Source organism: Lipomyces doorenjongii (genome assembly GCF_038497915.1).
Source record: "Lipomyces doorenjongii strain NRRL Y-27504 unplaced genomic scaffold V1508scaffold_29, whole genome shotgun sequence".
Taxonomy (NCBI): domain Eukaryota; kingdom Fungi; phylum Ascomycota; class Lipomycetes; order Lipomycetales; family Lipomycetaceae; genus Lipomyces; species Lipomyces doorenjongii.
The window spans coordinates 136,183-157,720 of record NW_027118096.1 but is presented as its reverse complement, the minus strand read 5'-3'; the positions used below and the strand labels follow the sequence as shown (position 1 = coordinate 157,720).

Below are 21,538 nucleotides of genomic sequence, written 5' to 3'. Positions count from 1 at the left end.
CCCCCCCCCCCCGGCTGTGTCAGACGTAGGCGGCCGAAATGTCTCAGACGATGTAATGCAACTCACGTGTTACCTCAGCAAGCCGACTTTCTATCGCAACCGTCCTTGAGATTGCTGTTAGATTGCGTGGGCACCTGTTCTCAATATATCCGTAGATTCATTGCGAATGGGGGTCATAGAAGGCCTTTGGGGCCAGGCCAAGAGACAAGCACGGGCTGAGTGCGACTATTCCTACGCTTACGTTGAAGGCAAGGTTTGACGCATTTTGTCAGACTCCGGTCCAGCGCGTCCGCCATTTTGCTCGCATGGCATGGCAAATATACAATAGTAAGACTGCGACGTTTGCCACTAAGAAATACAAATCACATCGCAGGCTTCCTGATAGCCTCGAATTGATTGATATCAGATTACTCCCCTTGGCAGCATCGTCTTGGTTCAGTTGTGCGTTGTTTTCAGCTTGTGTTTTATCAAAATTTCACTGCGCATATTTAAAGTTATCTATCATAATACCGTGTTTGGCATTCTCGCCAGCGGATCAACACAATGCCTGGATCACTAAAACCCACCGTTCTATATATTTTTCTAATAGCAATCCACAGCGAAGATACACGTTATAACTTTATAGGCAATAAAATTGTTCTTTATCCGGCTTACACGTACGGGAATGTCCAATCTCTTTGCAAAGCGCCGATCGCCTATTCATTGCGTCTGTCGCTGGACAATTTCTTCCTGGCGTGGTGTATGCGTTGACCTTCTGTACCGGTCAACATAGTAAGGCTTAAATGATCTAGGTCTCGCGCTTTCTTTTTGACGTTGTACAGTGAGTGCCCTGCAGTTGCGGGAATTGGTCACAGTCACTAGATTGCTAATTCTGCGGACTTCTTCATTTGATAAACTTGCGACATTCGTTGGGCTTGGTAGGCTCACAGTGCGATCGCCGTCTTACACAGTTTAAGACTGTTTCGTCAAAGTTATAGCTATCCCATTCGTTTCAGTACGAGATCGAACCATTTTGTGGTAATCTCGGGATTCTCGCTTTTTGTGTGTTGATTGTCATATCTTCGGGAGTATTTGTGACTTCAACTCGGGATTTCTACTATTATGCACTATTTCTCTTTGTGAGAAGTTGATTCAACACACTTGACAAGAAATAAATTTGCCATTTTGCACTTCCGTAACTCTAGGAGGAAGTATCCGCTTATGCGTCGTAACTCACCATTCTAGAAGCACTTCCTCTGCTATTTCAGTGAGTTTTCGAGTCAGTGTGATATAATCGCGTCGTGACCTGCGCCAGTTTAGAGAAGTGATGAGTATAGTGAAGGAGACATCTAATAAGTTGCATGAGATTTCGGGTTCATTTTTGGGCCTGAATTGCTGCTCTGAGAATTTATTCTTCGTTCCTTGGATCCATTGGGTATGGCTAGGACGTTGCGAAAAGAAGAGGTGATCCGCTGGATCATGTTATACGCGTTGCACAATAAATTGCGAAACGAGAAACATGGTCTCCTCAAATACTCAATGTAAATAATAGAGCAACTGGGCCCCGTTTTGTATGACCCAGTCAGTTATTTAGTCGCCTGTCGCTTAGTCGTCATACCTAATCCGCTCAGCATCAAGGATCTCGAGCGATTGTGTCTGACACGCCAAAGACTATAGTCCGAGTACGACAGCAAAAATTAAAACTATCTAAGGCGCCAACACAGTGAGCCCGCCAAGTCCAACGAATGTCCCAGTTGATCAGGTGAAGAAGTCCGCAGAATTTACAATCCATCAGGCGGTAATTTAAATGACCAACTTACACTGCAGGGCACTGGTCAACGCCAATAAGAAAGCGCGAAATTCCTACATCATTTATGACTTGTGATGCTGACTATAACGGTTCCGAAAAAAAACCATATTCCAACGTCCTTGTCCGGCCTCCGAACTTCTATTGGCCAAGAAATAGTGAGTGCAACAACCAAAAGCAAGAATGACTGCTGAAACTTTAAGACTGACCTCAATTACTTCCCTTTAAACAATTTCTCGTCCTTTTTCTTTTCATCTTGCCATCATTGTACTTGGTCGTTATTGGTCTCTCGCCAATATTTGGCTCTAGATGGAATTTGCCGTCCAATGCGAGCGCGTTCCCAAAACTCGAACTCTTCGACAGCACTTTCTTTACAAACAATTGGATTGAGATCAGCGGGATTCCCGCTCTCTGTGATGTCGTGTTCCAAATAATATATGCACTGACCAATCCAAAAGATGCTTTACAAATTACAAATCGGCCACCGAAGGTGTCAGATTTCAACATTGAGCTCTTGCCGCTCCACTTGCAGTTAACAAGGCAATCCCTGTTAATATCTTTGTGCAAAATGTATGTGCTGCGTCATAAAATGAGCAGAACTAGTATGTGTATGTACAGTGTGAACTTCTCAAATATGCAAGTGTGAATATCACGTTTACTCCCAGATTGTCATCGCTTCTTATTGAGTTAACTGAATTCCATATAATGTGATTGGCAATACAGTGGATCAACCGAGCGAGCGGATCACGTCTTCATTTTTTACGTGTCTGTTGCTTCAACGGGTTTAGCCGATGCAAGTAAGGAAGGACGAATTCTATTCAGGCCTTTCAAAGCCATTCAGACCTATTAGATTGCTGACAATAATATCTATAACTTCGACGAAACAGTCTTATCGGAACCACAAAGGTTGTCATGTCCGCCGAAAGAGAAGGTGTTCTCGAAGCTGGCGTAGACTCCACCACCAACGGCTATCTTTCAAGGCAAGGTGGTCCAAATACCATGGCTTAACATTGTTGCAGGCAATGGGTTGACTTTTGGTGTGAGCGAGGACGGTTTACTATGAACTTTTTCAGCGACTCTTCACGAATATTCGTTGTCTAGGAACTATGTGCTTCTTAATATATTATGGCGAAGCCATATTTCACAGTGGCGACCGAGCCTCTGCAGGGCAGTTAAGTCGTTTCGTGCAGGTGTTGGTCCCGGGAGCATACGAATCACGTGATATCATATATGGTAATAATTTCAAAAGGGGCGGTGAGGCACAAAAATTAAAGGATAACTTAATCATACGTATAAAAATTTGTTTGTTTGTTGATATTATACTGTTATATGACCCAGTATAGGATACAAAGTTCTGAGTTATCTTGAGACAGGTCCCTACCGCCTTAACTTTCAAATTAGGAGTTCCGAGACACGATATACGATATTGATGTTGAATATCGTGTCATGCCGCCGAGGTTTCGGTGATCCTCGTCACGGTAATGAAAGCGGCCTGAGACAGAAAGACTAAGTAAATAGTAAACTAACAGAGTCCCCAGGATAGATATTTGTGGGTTACTAAGAGCATATTTAATAAGTCCTCCTCTGCCCTCCTTGTTAAACCTTAAACCCTATTATTAATAGGGTTACATTAATCTCGGTATTTATCTTTGAGCATTATCGCCAATCGGGGGATAAAATAGGGCGATAATATTGCTATCTTTTCTGGCGAGCGATACGATATGCGATAGCGATACGCAAAATCCGGCAATATCGTATCGTGTCCAGCCCTATTTCCACAATTAACAATAATTAATGCACTTGTGCTCAACTCTCAAAGTAAGTTACTTACTTCCGGTCAGTTTAGTAGCTGGCTTAAGGTACGTGCTAATCCCATCCGAAAGGGTGTCTGCTAATTGAGTGCTCACACCCCGAAGTTAGCAAAGACCGAATGAGTAGGAAATGACTCATTGAAATGGTTGGTAGTGTAAAAATGGTTGAGCTTGACTCTAGTTTGACATTGTGAAAAGACATAGAGGGTGTAGAATAAGTGGGAGCTTCGGCGCCGGTGAAATACCACTACTCATTTAACTAGTTCCTTTGACTTTCTGAATATCGTATGCTCGAGTAGACGCGTGACTAGAATATTCGAGCTTACGATGTGGACTTCGAAATATCACCTGGACTCGGAAGACAAGCTACTTGGTTTATGCGAAACGAATTGACCATTGAGATCAGTGTGATTGTAGTCTGTAAGTAGACGCGACGAGCACTTGTAGAAGTGTGAGATTGTAGCACGTCTGTACCGCCAACGGTTGAGCTATCCTGAGTCGGGTTTACTGTTAGCGCACGTACTGCGGGAATTCCTTAACCTCCACACTTGCCTGTCCAGGGAGGGCTGTGAGAAAGTGCCTTAAACCCACGGAAATTCGATGACGTTTTCCAAAGTCTCTCCAATAGACACTTACTGTGAATAAGAGTAGTAATCCATAGGAATGATGTATAGCTCTCTGTTACCCACATGGCAGTCGTTCGGAGGACGCGAACACGACGCGTGTCTAACTAATCGTCTCCGCGCCGGCAGGAAGGTGTTTAATTATTCTCCTAATTGCCGCAGCGTAATACCGAAGCACGCATCAGCAGAAAACTGTTGTAAAAAGAGTACGATGAGGTCATCCGAGAACTAGGCTGGTTACGATCTTTGAGGTACCATGCAAGTTTCTTGATACAGGGTGGCTGAATATGTCAATTTCACTATATCTGTAAGTCCATTAGATACAAAATGAAGTCAATGTTATCTTTCATTTCACAAGATGACATTGATATTAGATTCGGACATAAACTGGGGAAAGAAGAATGGAGAGATAAGATACAGGTTTCGCATAGGATCTGCCCCCAGTCAGTTTGAGTATTTTACAGACTCATGCTGCCACTTCTATTTGTTAAAGACCGCACATCTTACGACTATGTGTTTGATATAAGCAGAATCTTTTTAAGTCTTAGTGAACTCGCGACAACCTTCCTTGCTGCAGAAATGTCTTTGTCAAGCAAGCTGCGCATTTCGTAACTTATTCTATAGCGTATAGAAACCTTTAATTGCGAAAGCATTCACTCAATATCGGGTTTGCTTAATGGTACTTGACTCACTCAGAAAGTCATCCCTTCCTAGGAATAACAGATGCGAGCTCCCGGATCCACATGTCGAGCAACTGCATGGTGATTAGATTCTCTCCACACATATCTTCAACGGTGTGATCATATGTAAAGGATCAGTGCTGCGTCGTATCCATGATTCTGGGATTGGATGTAGTGTATAACATGAATGAGTGGGAAGCCATTCTTAGTCTTGTGCACATCTTGTCGTTGCCCGTTCCTACAGAGGTCTCCACTTGATCGATCTCTCCATTGCTGACTGAGGATTTGATTCATCGATTTCCAACAATCAAAGAATAGCATGTATCATTCATTGTTAAGACAATGAATCTGGTTACCGGTACCATGTACTTACATTTGATAAGCCCTTCAGGACACAGAACACATTGTGGCATATTTGATATGTCACATATACATTGAAAGTGACCGATTGGTGTTTCGCATTATAAAACGTACAGGTACAATAGTGAAGGAGACTGATCATCACCGGACGAGAAACAAGGCATATCATCATAGTTGTTTTGTCCTTCTGGTAGTTCCGACTCCGAATTAAGTCACATGTGATATATTATGCCTTACAAGATACAGAAGGCGTAACGAACGACAGGTACGACAACAATGCTCTGATCAAGAACAAAGGATGATCCTTTGTGATAGCAATTATCGTCGCGCTATTGCGGTCATTCAAGGCTAGCAAGAACCCACTTTATGTCAGTCCCCCTGGTGTCCTTGCCCCAAATAAGAGCCCGTGGCAGATGCTACGTGATTTCTCTTATGCGAAGACATTCATCTTTACGTAATTAGGCATTAGATTGCGCATTCCGACATGCATGGAATGCCGCACTAAAGTTATGCACGACCGTGTCCGTCCATCGGCAAGCGTACCCGTATGTCTTGATGCTGGTGGCGTTGGGACTGGTTTTGCACCTTTTCTTTGCAGGACGTATTTGAATTTCCATGAGTGTTTTCGAAATAAAATTCTACTAGAAGTCATGAAGACAAGAACTCTGTGGCCTAAGACGGCCGACCTGCAGCGGTATGCCGTCGTTGGTGTGCAAACAGCATCCAACGCTAGATAGAGAATGGATTTGGATCTGTTTATGGATTGTACTTGCCGGCCAAAACAGCAGGCGATGTGGAAACACAGAATCCAATACTACAACGGATGGGTACTTGCTCTTTTGTGTCAAGTGTTTGAGGTCTCACCAGTGAGCACCATACTTGATGCGATGTGCACGAGGCAACTGTCAACCGTGTGAAATCTAATTTCAGAGCCTGGCCAGAAAATCTCATCGAGAAGGCCATTTTAATCAGAACAGAGAGGCAATTGGTTTTGGGCAATTAGGCTGCAGATTCGGATATGACCACTCACTTATCCAGGCGTCTTTTAGTAGACACAAAATTCCTCTCCCAGCTAATGACACCGATACTGATGCATTTAGGGGCATGCTGTCGTATTCATCAGCTTTGAATTCGTCTGTAAAGTATCTGAAAATTCAGTCGAAATAGGAACCCATATGGAAGGAATGCGAAATAATGTCTGCAATTGTGGAAATATGTTATTCGAAGAAGTCGTGAAGTATGGCCGTCGTCGGAAAATAAGCTACAAGAACTGCAGGCGATGCCGATGTAAGATATTGAGGGTAAATATTATTACCGTATCTCCGAGATTCCACATGATCTTCATCATCGAGGCAAGAATTCGGCTCTGAGACAGTAAGACTAAGTAAGAGGTAATTAGTCAGTAAAGTGCACATCAGTGCAAAAGCCTTCAGCATAGATATTTATGAGTTACAGAGAGCACACTTTACAAATTCTTCGTCACTCTTCGTGTTTAGTCCTTAACATAATGACTATGTCAACCCACTTCGGCCGACATTGAATTCCCACTTCTAGCACATATCACAGCTAAATTCCGATCAGCTTGATGAACTATAAAATCCTCTTCCATGTCTTGCCGTCAAGCCTCCAACGACCGCTTATCCCCAGCCTCATATCCATCTCTCATCAGCATTAGCATCCTCATTCCTCGTTGACTGCCTCCTGAGATCTAACAAATCTCGTCCTTTATTAAACACCCTCACAACAGCAACTTCCGATGTTATGGGATTATCGCAAGAGTTTCGTGTGTTGGTGACACGATCCAGGAAACTCTCCCTGATGGACCAGTAGCAGAGCCAGCCCTTTTCTTTCGTGGTTACACTCCTGCAACCGCAATACGTTCGTTGTTATAAAAGTAGTGATCTACATCATATAACGCTGCTCTCTTCGGGGCTGTAGTCTTGCAACATCCTGTCCTCTTAAGTTGTCGTCTTAGTGATGATTATAGTGGCCGCTGCTCTACTTGAGAGGCAAAATCACATGAAGCTCTTCCTCTACCTTCACAATAAACTTACCATCTTCAGCACTCTCTCCGTAACAACCCATGATTTTAACACGAGGATTCAGCATTACTGCTGCGTAGTAGGGTCCGAGTCGTCTGTATAAGGGGGTATATTACTTTCGGTACTTAACACAACACAATCATGCGGCAACGGCAGCAGCAATATTCGGGTTCAGGCGTGAAAATTCTTCGTTACATTTATTCAGCGGCGTCCACCAGAAGGCCTGAGCGCTCATAATAGATGCTCAGTGTGAAGCTAACTTGTGGTGTACAACCGGATACAAGCAACGCGAACTCGTTAAATTTTGTTGATCGTTTTATGTACTTGCTGCAAATGGTGCCGGACATCAGACAAGCAAACGAGGGATCCGATTTTGCAATAGAATATACTCCTCGATTTGCCTCTTTGGTCAAGCAATCATCAAGCATCTAGCAAGTTGAGTTACTTGCAACTGTTATCGACTTATCACGCAAGTTATTGATTCTACACACATTCTTCCAGCTTTGCTTTTGTTGAAATGCCGGTGCCTTGCAATACAAAGAGCAAGGATTCGACTGTAGCGCCATCTCAGACTGTGCTCCACTGGTTTTATTTTAATAGACTAGCGTGGATTCTTAAACGCATGCCCGTATGAGACTACAACAGCGCTATTATCAATTTTCATTATATCCAGCAAATTCACCCAGTCCCGGTAAAGCTGTCTCCCTGTAAATCGCTTACTTCGACAACACCACCGTGTCATCCCCAAGTTGTTGGCACAGAGCACGACCGGCTCGATCATGCTCCTGTAAGTAGTTGACAGGTATGAGCGAAATGGTTCTTCCGCCAGTTAAGGGAGACCGCAACTCTAACCGGTTTGCTGCTAAATCCTCTGTTTTAGCGATCAAGTCGATCAAGTCGTCAGTGTCTTCGTCAGACATAGGCTCAAAAGATAGAGGTAGCTGTGCAGGAAACAGGATGTAAGAGGGTAGGAGGTAAGGAGAAAAGACAGAACGCGACCGTGACGAACAAAAGGACGTCTCAAGTCCAGGAAGAGCTAGAGAGCCAGCTCGTAAAATAAACAGAATCAGCTCGCAGTGGTGCGAGACTACCCTACCCGTTCAACAAATCAGTAATCAGCCAACGCTGAACTTTTGGCTCCTCTTTCCGTATGTGGCCCTCAGCCTCCATTGGCGACATTTACCACATTAGCGACAGCGGCCACAAATCGCCAGTCATTGAGTGACTTCCGTAGATAGTTTCGCGCGGCCAGACTCCCTAATTCACAGATCTTGTCGTTACGAAGCAAGGATTCAGTGCGAAGGTCGGCGATTTTGCGAATTTCGTCTGTGAATCTGCTTATTCTCGTGCTACGGGAAGGCATCCATTATTCCCCCAAAGGCTCCGTGCACGTCGCTGCAAGACGTCCCAGCTTCTTGTGCCATCGACTGCAGGTTACGTTTTCCTAGGGATGATCCCGATATTTTCAGTCCTATTCTACTGACAGGGGAGTCGTAGTTGGTGATCCGAGCTAGCGCCAGAGTTGCGGCGCTGCGCCAATATCTTCGTCTCTGGTGCCCGTATCACCAGTCCCTCCCAGAGGTCGAGGACGTCCTCGCTCAAATCGGCCATATCCAAGGACTCTCTGCGCATTCAATTTATCTCCTTGGCCCACTTCATATCCGCCGGACGGGTCGTGTCAGTGCGCATGGGAATGTTGACCATTGGTTAAATTTCTGTCGAATGGCGGCGACATCGCCCGAAGCTCTGTTCGCCATACTCCAGGTTTCTAAACAAGATTTGTGTCAAGCAATAATGCAGAAACAAAAGCAAGTGGTGGTACGGTAGGCTTCACATTCTCGATAACATCAAGCAACGCACGCCTGTTCCTGGCAAAGAGAAATTTTGCGAGCCATCCCGGCTCGAGCTGATGTAGGCAATAGGCTAGGACGATCCGTATGCGTCTCCTAATCAAATAGCCGAACCGCTGGCTCCGAACGTGGATAGCGTTGGGGGGACAGGTAATCGAGAAAACATGACAAAAAGCGCCGGTGCACGGGGGCCAAAGGTAGTGCTTGCAAGGGACGAAGCCATCAGCTTGGAGCTACGTCATATTTAGGTCACAAAATTTTGAAAACGGCATAACTCAAACAAAACTATATACATGTTTCTGTGACGATGAAGCTACTAAAACCCATCTTTGACCCAATCGAAGAAGGCCAATGTCATACTCATGTCCAATTAGCTTATGATCCATTCAATTTATGGTACTATACAAATCTACAACTTCTTATTCTTTTTCGCCTCTTCTTCTGCAGCTTTCTTGAGCGCATCCACCATCGCCTGCATCTGCTTCCGCATCGACTCCGTACTTTCGGCACTTGTCGGTTTTCGTTTCACAATCGGTGTTAGACCTGCCATTCGCCGAAATGCAGGTGATTTCAGTACTGTTGCCTGGATAGCACCTACAAGCGATGACGCCGTGAAATTCAGTAACACTGCAGTCGGAAGATTCATAGTGAACAAGATCGAAATGAAAGGTAACGCCATGAAGATTTTCACCATCTTAGGGCTCATCGACTGTACTCCTGTCTCCCCGCCGCCCTAGGCACTAATTAGCTATCATCTGCGCAGATCACAGAGCATCACTAACCTTAAACAAAATCATAAACAAAATTGCAGGAATTACACTTAACACCAAGTAGGGATCTTTCTTCGTCAAATCTTCAAACCAATACGCGCCCTGAGTCTTCAGATCAGGCATATCCGCATGGGCCATACGCTCGAGTCCAAAGAAAAATCCCATGCCAAAAAACAGATTCAATAACAGTGGCGCCAGCATCCACCTCGTATCTACTCCATGCTCTCTGAGCACCTCTTTTCGCCTCTTCTGAATTTCTCCCATCGGTACCTGCCCCGACTTAAGAAGCTCCATCGTCATCTCATTAATGATAGGGTTGGCAATAGCCGCACGCGCAGTCATATCTGACGACTTCAAATACAACGGGAGTGTCAACACTCGCACAGCTAAACTTGCCCCGATAATAGTGCCCCACCACGGCAGGCCGGTGTATACGTGAAAGTACTCCAACAAATGCTGGCAAACATCTCCGGGCCAAATCCATGATTTTGCTAGCCCGATAGATTCTAAATATCCAATATGATCACTACTACTGTGACCTGCGTAGGTTACGACAGTTTGTAAAACATCGGTTTCAGGCCCAGGTTCCGTGATTGCCACATTGCTTAAGTCGGTATTATAAGCTTCAGGAGTTGGTTGAGGAACATCTTCAACAAATTCTGATACTCCATTAGGCTTCCATGAAGGTAGCATATCTGAGGGAGAAGTGTTCGCTAATGCAGATTGGTTCTGGTCCAAATCTGAGCTTGGAGGAGTACGTCCGAACGAGAACAACCTCACGCTGAGTGGCTCATTTAGTAAACCTGGGAGCTGTATATGCCATGAATGCGACCGAACTAGACCTCCATTCAGTGACCGACTTAGTGAACGGGAAGCACCCTAATAATATAATTAGTGAACAAATCATACAGACATGAGAAATGCATACCAGACCGCGACTGGCTCTCAGAGATATTGAAAGGATTTGGCTGCCAGCGGTATACATTTTTGGCAACGAATTAAGCCACAGTCGCAATCGCAATCTACAGCGTCACCAATAAATATTATCAAGCTTAGTATAATGTCAAGTTCGGTGTAAGAAACCGGTAAGTTAAGCTTTCCGATGCGCGGGTATCCGATATGTTACCCGGACTCGGTGCTAACAAACATTGGAACAATTTTAAGCAACGAGTTTGTCACAAAAACGGACCAGATTGAAGACGGTTTAATTAATAGTAAAGAGACGTTTTGCCACTAAGTTCCTTAAAAGTTCCTTAACAAAAATTACCTATTAGGTCAGCACCGCCAAGCGCACGGCCTACTTAGGAATTAGCAGTCTTACGTTAAGGAATTTCTGGGAGTACCCTTACTTATCCCACTTTAGGCAATAAACATATCCTTACTTTGGACTAGCTCAAACCTTGATGTTACCTTTCAATCTTGTACCACTACATGTTAAAGTGCATGTGCCTCTTTACAAAGCAGATAACCTCTCTTCTCTTAGAACTGCTGCTGACGTTCACCTCTGATACACGTGGTGGTCGCCAATTTTTAATACGTTTTGCGTGGGGTCCTCGCCATCAAGTAACTCGTCTGCGGAGAAAGTCTGCATCGAGAAGCTTGTTTACAAGTCGTCCTAGGCAAGTAAGTTTGGATCAAGAAAGAGTCTTCTGGCAACGGATTTTCTCTGTTCTCGCCCTCCCCAGTCGCCCATGTTCTTGCTGCAAACTTGGCAGTTACACTAATGTCATAAAGTCATGATCATACTTATACCACAAGCCTTTGGTTTCTCGGTCGGACGCCTGGTTGGTATAAACGTGCTGTCTATAAGACCGAAATATTTAAATAGCCGCACTTCTTGTCCACATGAACGCAAAAGAGTCTCTGGTCAAACAAAGTCTCATTCTAGAGATGCACAAAATGAAAAACTACATCTCTTGTCACGGAGGCAGATAAAACTGTAACCGTCCAAAGTCCCTCGCCATAAAGTCCCTCGCCATAGACCACCAACCTCTCCGGTATGCAAGTTGTCGCATAAGCATCTTCGACGGACACAGCGACACAATGTGTTGCAAGGCAAGAGAGTATAAATTTGACAACACCTATTGTTACTATACAGGATGCATCAGCAGTCAATGTGGCTTGTTTTTGGCGTTGACGAAGAGTGACAGGCATTTTGAACTAAGGCCAACCATAAGGCCGGCTACCACCTTGCCTACTCAACGCCGCCAGAGAGTTTGACATTAATTAAACCTTAACCTAACAGCTACGGAAGTTTGAATGTATCTTACAAAATATTTGTTTTAGAAAATCGCCGCAAGAAACTACTTTAGGGCTAGGGTTGCCTCTTTGGGATAATATTCTGTTACCGGAACTTGGTGGCAAAATATCTCTAAAAGAGATTGATGAATATGGCGGCCTATCCCAGTAAATGGATCAGGCAGAGTGAGAGAGTCAGAGACTACATCAAGTCACTGGAATGGCATTCCGCAAAGATTTGTCACGTAATTAATGGCATTGTGTAAAGTATATGCATGCTTTTTTTGAGTAGTCGGCAAAGAAAATCATGCTGATTCCTTACTGAAATTCGGTTTATGTTGACAGGATTGAATTAAGTCATATCAGTGATATCACCATACTTACAGCCGGATTGCCGACCAATCCGACAAATGCACCGTTGATACTATGTCTGGCCTGATGTGCCTGACTGTTCTACACGGTTCCATTTCTTAACTTAACCAGCGAGACTAAAGTTGTGCGGCGCCGCCGCAGACATCATCGACTGGCTAAAACTCCGCGGCCTTTGGAAGACTCATCGAACGAGTAACGAGTCTGGTTCGCTCCCCCCGCCGCCTCATGTCCGTAATAGTATACAGCGCCTTGATACTCATACCTTCAGTGACTCTTAATTATCGCGGTCTTCCTTGTGTAATATAACGCGGCTCTGTGTCAACTCCGCGGCCATTCGTCCTTGTACATACCCTCCGAGGCGGCGTGGCCATGATGACCATCTCATCGCTCGACCCCAATGCTACCTCTCTTGCCGAGAACTCCTCGTCTAGGGCTGTATGTTCTGCTCCTGTTTTTTTGCAACTCCCTGCAGTTAATGGCTAATTTATCTCTGTCCACTCCAGTGCGACTGTTGCAGATCAAGAAAGGTCAGTCTCTCTGTAATTTTGTATTACGTCGGGAAGAATTACTAACCTTTATCTAGATCAAATGCGACCGCAAAGAGCCTTGTCTCCAATGCACTTTGAGAGACGTCGTCTGCGTCTATTCTGCACGCAAGAAGCGGAAACGTAGAATCTGCCATGACGAGGCCGTTAACAATCTAGGCAAGCATCCAAAGGTGCTTGACTGCGGTGCAGCCGCGATTGCCCCGGCAACCCCTCAACAAAATGATTACGCAGAAGCGCACTTTGACCAGGCAACCAAGGGTAGGCTATGTGCAATTGAGTACCACCTCGAGCAATTGAGCTCCCTGCTGGATCAGCAACAGCAAGCCCAGTTGGACCGTGCCAATCACTTTAAGACCCTTAATCCCCAGCTGACGCTGTCAAGTACGGGCAAGCCCTCGTCTACGGTCCAGGTCGAGAATGCTAGCGCGTCCCTAGTTGCCAAGGTCCATGATCAGTTACGTCATCTAGGAACATCGTCACTACTCTCCATGTCAATGGATGCGCGAAATCGAGTGGTGTCCAATGGAGCTGCACATGGCGAGTGCGATCGCTCGTTACTGAGTTGGTCGAGCGAGTTGGCTGAAAAGACAACTGTTGGTCTGTCCGAGGAGGTTGCTGACACACTGGCTATTGATTCTCACCGCCCTTGGCTGCCCGAGAAGAAGCATTGCTTGGAGCTGCTTGACTGTGAGTATACACTTATGATTTCAATATGATGGGATCTAATTTGATAAACCAACGCAGACTTTATAAACAACGTGATTTCCATCCATCCTGTGCTACATCTATCGCTTGCCAAAGTCATTCGCGATGATATTTGCGGTGATAACTTCTATGACGACAAGTATTTCGTCCAGAATTTGGCCTGCGCAAGTTATATGATGATCCAATCCTTACAGCATGCGGAGTTCCCATATTTCGAGAAAGTCATCGACGGCATACCTATCGAAAACATTCTATTCCGGAACATCTTCCTCATTTTACGCGATGCACGGGTGCTGTTTGTCCCCTCTCTTCTTAACATCCAAGTCCTGTTCATTGCTGCGATCTCCGCTAAGCAGATATACAATCCCGGCTTGTGCTGGACTATCATATCTCATGCGTCTCGTCATTGTCTCGACCTGGGTCTTCATCGTCAGTCCAACGATATGAAAGTGTATGATCCTGAGATTTCTGGTGGAATTGATGCGGGTATTGTCTATGGCGAGAGCGCAGACGCAGACAGTGAGCGGTTACGTCTATTCTGGTCGTGCTTTGTCGTTGATAAGGTGATGTCGTTGACGTTCGGAAGATCGCCAAGTTTTTTGACACGCGATTGCTCAGTCCCAGTACCCCAACAGAAGGCATATACGGCTGCAGATCCTGCAACCCTTGGCTATGGGAAGTACCGGCAGTCCATTGAAATTGCATTCATGTACGATGCGATTTACATACGACTCTACTCTGCGGCTGCGGAGGCCGAACTGGCCAGTTTGGGTCCCGAAGGTTCTATAGAACGGACACGCAGGCGAGGTGAAGTAGTAACTAAGTTGCACAATGAGGCTGACACTTTGTTGAACAATAATTTGACTTGGATTGAAGGAGTCAGGAACAGCGGTGGTCCGGAATGCCAGAAGCTTGCAGACAGTCTGGCTACAGAGATTCACTACCTACACTGCGTCTGCCTGACGATGATTCACCGAGTTCACGCGTCAGTATCCCCAAAATCGAGGGAAATTTATGTCAGAGTCTCGCGTCAGGCCCTTCATTTGTTCAAACAGATTTTGGATGACCAGCCGAACGAACTACAACGCCACGTGACTACTTCCTGGGCGTTGGTGTTCCAGCCCTTTGCGCCCTTCTTTGGTGTTTTCAATGCTATAGCTGATAACGGTTCAGGGGTCGACCTGGACGAGACAGATTTGTCGTCATTGCAGTGCATTACGTGGGAGCTGGAAAAACTGAACAAAGAAGCGAGTGGAAGCGGAGTTCTCCAGAGATTGTCAGGGTTGGCCCACGAGTTCACGGACGTAGCTACCGAAATCATTGGCCAGAGAAAATGGCAGTTAGCTCAGACCCGCAGTGAAATTGTCTCGCGGTCCCCGGAGTATTCTACACTCTTTGGGCCGTCTACTAGCCTTTCACAGGTTGCGAGCCCTATTACTGGAAACACCACCACTCCGGGATCTTGCGACACTGAATCATATTCCGAGGCAGCGCGGCAGACGATCCTCCTTTCATGGCAGGAGTTTTTGTCTGACGATATCACCACCAGTGGTATGAATTGGATGGATACAGATGCACTATTGGAGGCTACTCGTAGTCCGCCAGTGACTGAAGATGGCGAGATTGATGTTGTTGCTGATTTTCTCCGGAGCATTTCACGACAACACTGAAATTGAAAGGCTGTAGGTATGTAAGCAATACTGACGACTGAATTTGGATAATCGTTTGGAATAAATAGTGTTTATGTGGGCAGGGGATAGATTGGCTGGCGCATTGGGTTTACGTGTAATTGTTATTGACCAGCACTGAGCGCTTATGCCCTGGAATTTAGTCACTTAGTTGTCTAGTCATCAAAATGAGGTGATTGTGAGATTGGTATTGATAATATATTATTTGTTATTGAAGTGGGCTCGCGACAAGCATACATATCGCCATCGGATGGTCTTACACTAGTGGCTGCTCATCGCGAGTCTGCCGGCGCAACCTGTATTTCGTTAGAGCTGTAAATTATAATTTAATTCTAGCTGCTTATACAGACATTCTACAACATGCGACGTCGAATATTTTTGGGATCGATCCAAATGTAACCCGGGTAAGGCACGTGCCAGGGAGGTTACCTTAGGGAGGTTACCCTGCCGGGACATTTTGTTCCTGCGGACCTTGCTCTGAACGAGGCACAGTTCGGCGCGCTGAGTGGAACTTTTGAGAGTTAGAAATCGGCCTCTGCGCTCTGACTTGAACCAATACTTGCAATATCTTGTCCTCCCGCTACCTTTTCTCGACCTGTGACTCAAAGAACCCGTGTCTGCTCTACTGACCTGCCGTCTATCGCCAATTGCTCGCGTCTACCAGCCTGGGACCTGTCTAATCCTCGACTTCTATTGCTTCCTCGCGCGTTTGAATTGGCAGTAATCGTAAGTATTCGTTCACATAAAGAGTCTACCTGCGCCCATGACCCTTGCTTATTGATCTGGCACGCTTCTTCCACGTCTGTTCTAGCTCGGTCAAGGCGTGCTTCGCCCTTGGCAAGCAGAGAACCATATTACACGGGAAGTTATTCGCATTCTGCCTGGGATAGTAGCGCGATCTGGAGCCGGGGTCTAGCCATATTTAACAGCACCATCGAGCTGACAGGTGCCAGATCTTATAGGCGGGTCCCTGCGTCATCAGATACGGTCCTCCGACATTAAATTTTTGGAATCTTCAGTACTGTAACGTGTTCATCAGTGCTCACCCACACTCATCAGTATTTGAGAAACCGACTTTACGAACGCACGATCTTCATTTGTCCATTCTTACTGACCTGCGTATCAGTCCACGCCTACATATCAGTCAGTGCTCACAAACGCCTCATCTACTTCTTGTGTATAAACTCGAACTTTGGTATTAAGACCATCAGTCTGCATAATATTTTGTATTGCTCGCTGTTTCTGCGGCGGTGGTGGTTGTCGCTGATCTAAAAGTTCTTCGTTTCCGGCCGAAAGGATTATTTTTGTTCTACTCTCACCAGTATACGCTGTGACTACCCGCAGTAGAGATGCCCGATCTTGAGAAAAGCAACAGAGCGACAATCGCAAGCGTACGGACCCAAAGGGAAACCGCAGCTATCGCAACCGACCAAATTGCCGACGCGGACTCTGCTACGTCAACGAGATCTCCGGGCCATCTTAGCAGTAATATGTCGATTAATTATGTCCAGCAGCATCACCTCCAAGAACCAATGTCTCAGCGACGGCACACTCTCTCGCAAGGATGCATTAGCCGATCAGCGCCATCGACGCCAATATTGGGAGCGTGTGGTCGGCAAGGTCATAGTGGCGGGTATTTCAAAGGCTTTACTATGACTCCAGCCGCTAGCTCGTGTACGTTCTCTAGTCATTCCATACTATCATCGGTCTCCAGCAGAGCTATACTTCCGCGTCGAGGGATGTCATCCTCGCCGACGTCAGTGATTCAGTCTTCCAGCTGCGGACTTTCTCGCAGTCCGTCGCCCACAAACTACACTTCTACGAACGAGTTCACTCATATTACGCAACCGAAGTCGTACGGCAGTGATGGATTCAACTTTTCCAATTGCCAGTATGAGACGGCGCTGATAAATGCGCGGAGGCGAATACCTTATTCATTGGGAACAAATCCGCTTCCTCCAATGCCAGGGTCGATGACAAAAGAAACATTATCGGTCGAAGGCGAGGCGATGCTGACGACAGATACACTCAAGTTGTTCAGCGAGCTGTTACCTAGCGACGAGAGTGCGTGTCGACGGCGAAAGTTCATTGCAAAATTGGAACGACTATTGAATGAAGAGTGGCCAGGACACGATATCCGCGTACATCCATTTGGAAGTACAGAGAACTTACTATGTTCTAATGATTCCGATGTGGATGTGTGCATATCAACTCCGTGGACAAGGTTGGAGAACACCTGTATGCTGGCAAGATTTTGGGCAAATCGTATGTCTTGAATATTGTTGGTCGAGGACATTATGGCTAATTTTGTGCTAGACAAAATGGAGCGTGTTATTTGCGTACCAGGTGCTAAGGTGCCGATTGTGAAGATATGGGATCCAGAATATGACGTTGCTTGCGATATGAACGTCAACAATACTCTCGCCCTCGAGAATACGAAGATGATCAAGACATATGTTCAGATCGATTGCCGGGTTCGTCCGCTGGCAATGATTATCAAACATTGGACTAAGCAGCGTGAGCTCAATGATGCGGCTGGTGGTGGTACGCTCTCATCATATTCATGGATATGCTTAATTATCAATTTCCTTCAACTTCGAACTCCACCAATTCTTCCGGTTCTGCATCACATTGGCTCCGGGTCACGGCCAGAGAAAGTTGTTAACGGCGTAGATATCTCATTTTGCGATGATATTGAGCGCTTTGCGGGCTATGGAGAGGCTAATACGGAGTCAATTGGGCAGCTGTTGTTCGAATTTTTCAAATGGTACGCATATGACTTTGATTACGACCGTCATGTTGTCTCCGTTCGTCACGGACGATTATTATCAAAATCTGATAAGGGTTGGGACACTCTACAAAATAATCGTTTCTGCATCGAGGAGCCACTTGTTACATCTCGCAACCTCGGAAACACAGTAGATGATATATCAGCCAAAGGAATATTGCAAGAATTTCGACGGGCATATGGAATACTATCCAGCGAAGCCAGTTTGGGCAAATGTGTGAAGAGATTCGAATTTCCTCAAGATGATAATTCACATGCCATAGGAGAAAATGAGCTTGGACTTATCATGGGTAATGGTACTGGTAGACGAATCACACGAAGCGTGTCGAGCTCGGGAAGCAGTACTAGAAGTATCGGAGGACGAGGAATATCTCGACGAGGATTTTACCGGTCGCAGTCGCAACGGAAGGGAAGCAATGGGACGTACCAAGGCAAAAGCATGGCCCCAGGGGGTGTTTATCCTCCTCCCATTTACAAACTCCCTGCGGAGTATAGCATGATGCCGATATATTCCGTCAGTCCCGAGGGCTACCCTATCACCATTGCGTCGCTTGCGCCCATAGCTAAGGCGGGAAACACGTCCAGTGCGGACGCCTCAAGTGCCAACGAGGGAACGAAGCCATTGAATAGCGCTGCCAGTGCTCAGTTTGGCTATATTTTTCCGCCATACTTTGCTAGTCCTAGATTCCCGCTGTATTACCAGCCGGCCTATGAGGATGCACAGCCCACCGAAGCTATCAATCAGTCTGGCTCAGTGGTTAGCGAGACAAGGTCTGGTAGAGCACGGTCATTGTCGCCCAGTCGGCAATCGACACGCCAGCGTAATCACCACAATTCCCAGAATGTAACTGAAGACCAATATCATATGCAGCAGAATCCTGATGCCAGGTATTCACACTCACAACGTCAAGAAAGCAAACGAAACAAAGGGTACGCATATCAGAATACTAATGGAAATGTACCTACCAGATCGCGCTCTGAATATCTGCCGCAGTCGTCGGAGAGTGGTTCTGATTTGTCGGATATCTCGCCCGATGTTGCTCCACATGCTTATCCGCCGATAACACCATCTGATTGTCGACTGGATGACTTGGTGAACGACGCAGGAGATGATTACGATCTTGAGCTGTCCTCATTACATATTGGTCACTCAGATGAGGTTGCTATCATGGTCGGAGATGATGAAGACGGAGGCATGACAACGGATAGCGAGGGTACTACGTTTGTTGCTCAGAAGGAGTTGGTGGATCGAATGCAAGGAATGGGTCGTCCTGGACATACCTCGCCACCAGCATCAATGCTGGCGTCAACTCCGCTTCCAGGGCCACTATCTGTATCAACAAAGTCGACGTCCTCGCGGTCTTATTCTACAGAGAGTGAAGAGGAAGCAAACAGTCGCCGGGAACCCAGTGGTCCAGTTATTGTCAATGGGGACTTATCGTCTCGGGTACCGCGGTCAATTGGCTTAATGGAGGACAGTCACTCGCAGGAGCTCGCCAGCAGCCGGTCAGGGTCGAAGTCTTATGCAGATGTTTTAATGGATCAGCGCGTATCTGCGTCGATAGCCAGACCTGCCAGCCCAGAGCTGTCAGCATATGTTATCGGAAATGTCCGCTACAGCGGAACTGCGGAACCATTGGATTCGTCGCTAGCTGAGTTTGGAAAGAATCAATTGAATAGAACGAGCGGGATGCGTGGCCAGAATCGTACGCCTAGGAACCTTCAACACGAGGAAGACGAAATTTGGGCTGTCAGTGGTGGTACTCTTGCTGCTAACCACAATGGCTATCTTGCCGCACGTATGCCTCTTCCGTCCGCTACTGTACCCGTGCCCGTGAAAAAGGGGGGAATGTCTTATTCTGCAGCGGCGGCGGCGTCGAACGTGGCTGGTTCATCCAAACCCCGAGACTCCTCGATAGCGGATGGAAGGGTTGGCAGCAGCAGCGATAGTGTTACCGTCAAGCAAAATCAGTGGACTACCTCGACTTCAAAGAGATCTCGCAAGAAAAAGAACATCAAGAAGGAAGACAGTGTGGGTTCAATGCTGATTTCAGCGGAGCCCATAAAAGGTGGATGAGGCACCGGATAATGTACATATGTCCTAAACTGATACTAACAAGATCCGTACAAATAGTCATACCGTTCAGATAGCATCGCGTTGGGCTAGTTTAGACATTGATATATCATCAATTTCATTTTTTGTTTTTGTGTGGTTTGTTTTGCGTTTGAATTAAGAACACTTTGCATTATTGGAATGCGGGGTCTTTTATTAAGTTTTGTGCATTCGTATTTACAACTGAGGGTTTCTTTGTTTAGAGCTTATTTATATTCTTCTTGTACTTATTATTACCATTTGCATGACCGGATTGATTGAAAAAATTTCACTGAATTTCGTTTGAAGGATTGTTTGTTTTGTAGCTGCGTCATTGTGTATCATGTGTTCTCCATTTTGTTTTTCGTTGTTTGTGAGTTTCTTTTAGTACATAGTGAAGTATATATAATTATTTCTATTTACAGGTTCTAGTAGATATTACGGTCACCGTTGACGTTCAACTAGTGAGGTCTCCATTCTACGAATGCTAGTGTCTATGGCTCCTAGCCGATCCTCAATCTCAGCCCAAGCTTGATTGGAACCGGCTACAGAGCGAGCGAGCAGACGTTCGAATAATGCTACAGATCGGACAACAATTGTGGCAACATCTCGTTCGGCGGCGACCAAACGTAATTGAATTCCATACACTTCGGATGATTGGGCCGCGGACGGGATCCACGCATGCTTGGAATCGAGCGTAGTTTCTGCTAATGCTGAAATAGTCGGTAACGCGGCAGAGAGGTAGGCGATCTCGTTCGAGTGTGCAAGACCAATCGTAGTTTTGTGTGGTGCGTACACAACGTCCGTTGACCGATCACCCTGTTTATCTTCAAAATGACTCGGATCTGCAATCAGAATTAGTTAGACTCAGCTCGGCCATCGACCAATGCCTAGAAAGACGTGCCTAATGCAAGGTACTTTTGGAGAATACTGTGCTCCTGGACTAAAGTTTCAAGCGATCGAAAGAGAAGGACAAGATGATCCATAACTGACGTTTCTGGGACTTCAACCGGCGTCAAACCAGCCGATGTTCGTGCAAGCGCAAGCAAGTGCTCAAGCTTGGCAAGACGCGCCTCAACGGCGTCCATATTGGTGAAGACACGTATCACTCACGGTCACTGTGATGCGGTTGATAATAGTACTTGAAACACATAGGCTTCGGTATTGACTGTTGTCGAATCTTGG

General features: G+C 46.0%; 3 protein-coding genes across 3 annotated transcripts; 2 read left to right on the top strand and 1 right to left on the bottom strand.

The window, feature by feature from the left end:
* Positions 1-9,356: 9,356 nt before the first annotated feature.
* V1508DRAFT_371515 (60Kd inner membrane protein-domain-containing protein) lies at positions 9,357-11,213 on the bottom strand. Its single transcript, XM_066937489.1, has 3 exons — positions 10,851-11,213; positions 9,935-10,801; positions 9,357-9,885 (listed from the first exon to the last, which is right to left on the bottom strand). The coding sequence occupies exons 1-3, from the start codon at positions 10,905-10,907 to the stop codon at positions 9,562-9,564; spliced, it is 1,248 nt and encodes a 415-aa protein (XP_066795448.1). The 5' UTR covers positions 10,908-11,213; the 3' UTR covers positions 9,357-9,561.
* Positions 11,214-12,904: 1,691 nt separating this feature from the next.
* Positions 12,905-15,455, top strand: V1508DRAFT_397896 (uncharacterized protein; the record flags this gene model as incomplete). The annotated part of the gene is made up of 4 exons (XM_066938181.1): positions 12,905-12,967; positions 13,036-13,059; positions 13,116-13,767; positions 13,825-15,455. The coding sequence occupies 4 exons, from the start codon at positions 12,905-12,907 to the stop codon at positions 15,453-15,455; spliced, it is 2,370 nt and encodes a 789-aa protein (XP_066795447.1).
* A 1,367-nt stretch (positions 15,456-16,822) lies between these two features.
* On the top strand, positions 16,823-20,338 carry V1508DRAFT_397895 (uncharacterized protein; the record flags this gene model as incomplete). The annotated part of the gene is made up of 2 exons (XM_066938180.1): positions 16,823-17,738; positions 17,790-20,338. 2 exons carry the CDS (start codon positions 16,823-16,825, stop codon positions 20,336-20,338), a joined length of 3,465 nt encoding a protein of 1,154 aa, XP_066795446.1.
* Between the last annotated feature and the right edge of the window lie 1,200 nt (positions 20,339-21,538).

Bases quoted from the DNA above. Each gene is read 5' to 3' on its own strand.
- V1508DRAFT_371515 (XM_066937489.1), bottom strand. From the start codon at position 10,907: ATGTATACCGCTGGCAGCCAAATCCTTTCAATATCTCTGAGAGCCAGT. The intron at 10,802-10,850 runs GTATGCATTTCT...TTATATTATTAG, and splicing joins TGAGAGCCAGTCGCGGTCTG to GGTGCTTCCCGTTCACTAAG. The intron at 9,886-9,934 runs GTTAGTGATGCT...ATTAGTGCCTAG, and splicing joins TGTTTATGATTTTGTTTAAG to GGCGGCGGGGAGACAGGAGT.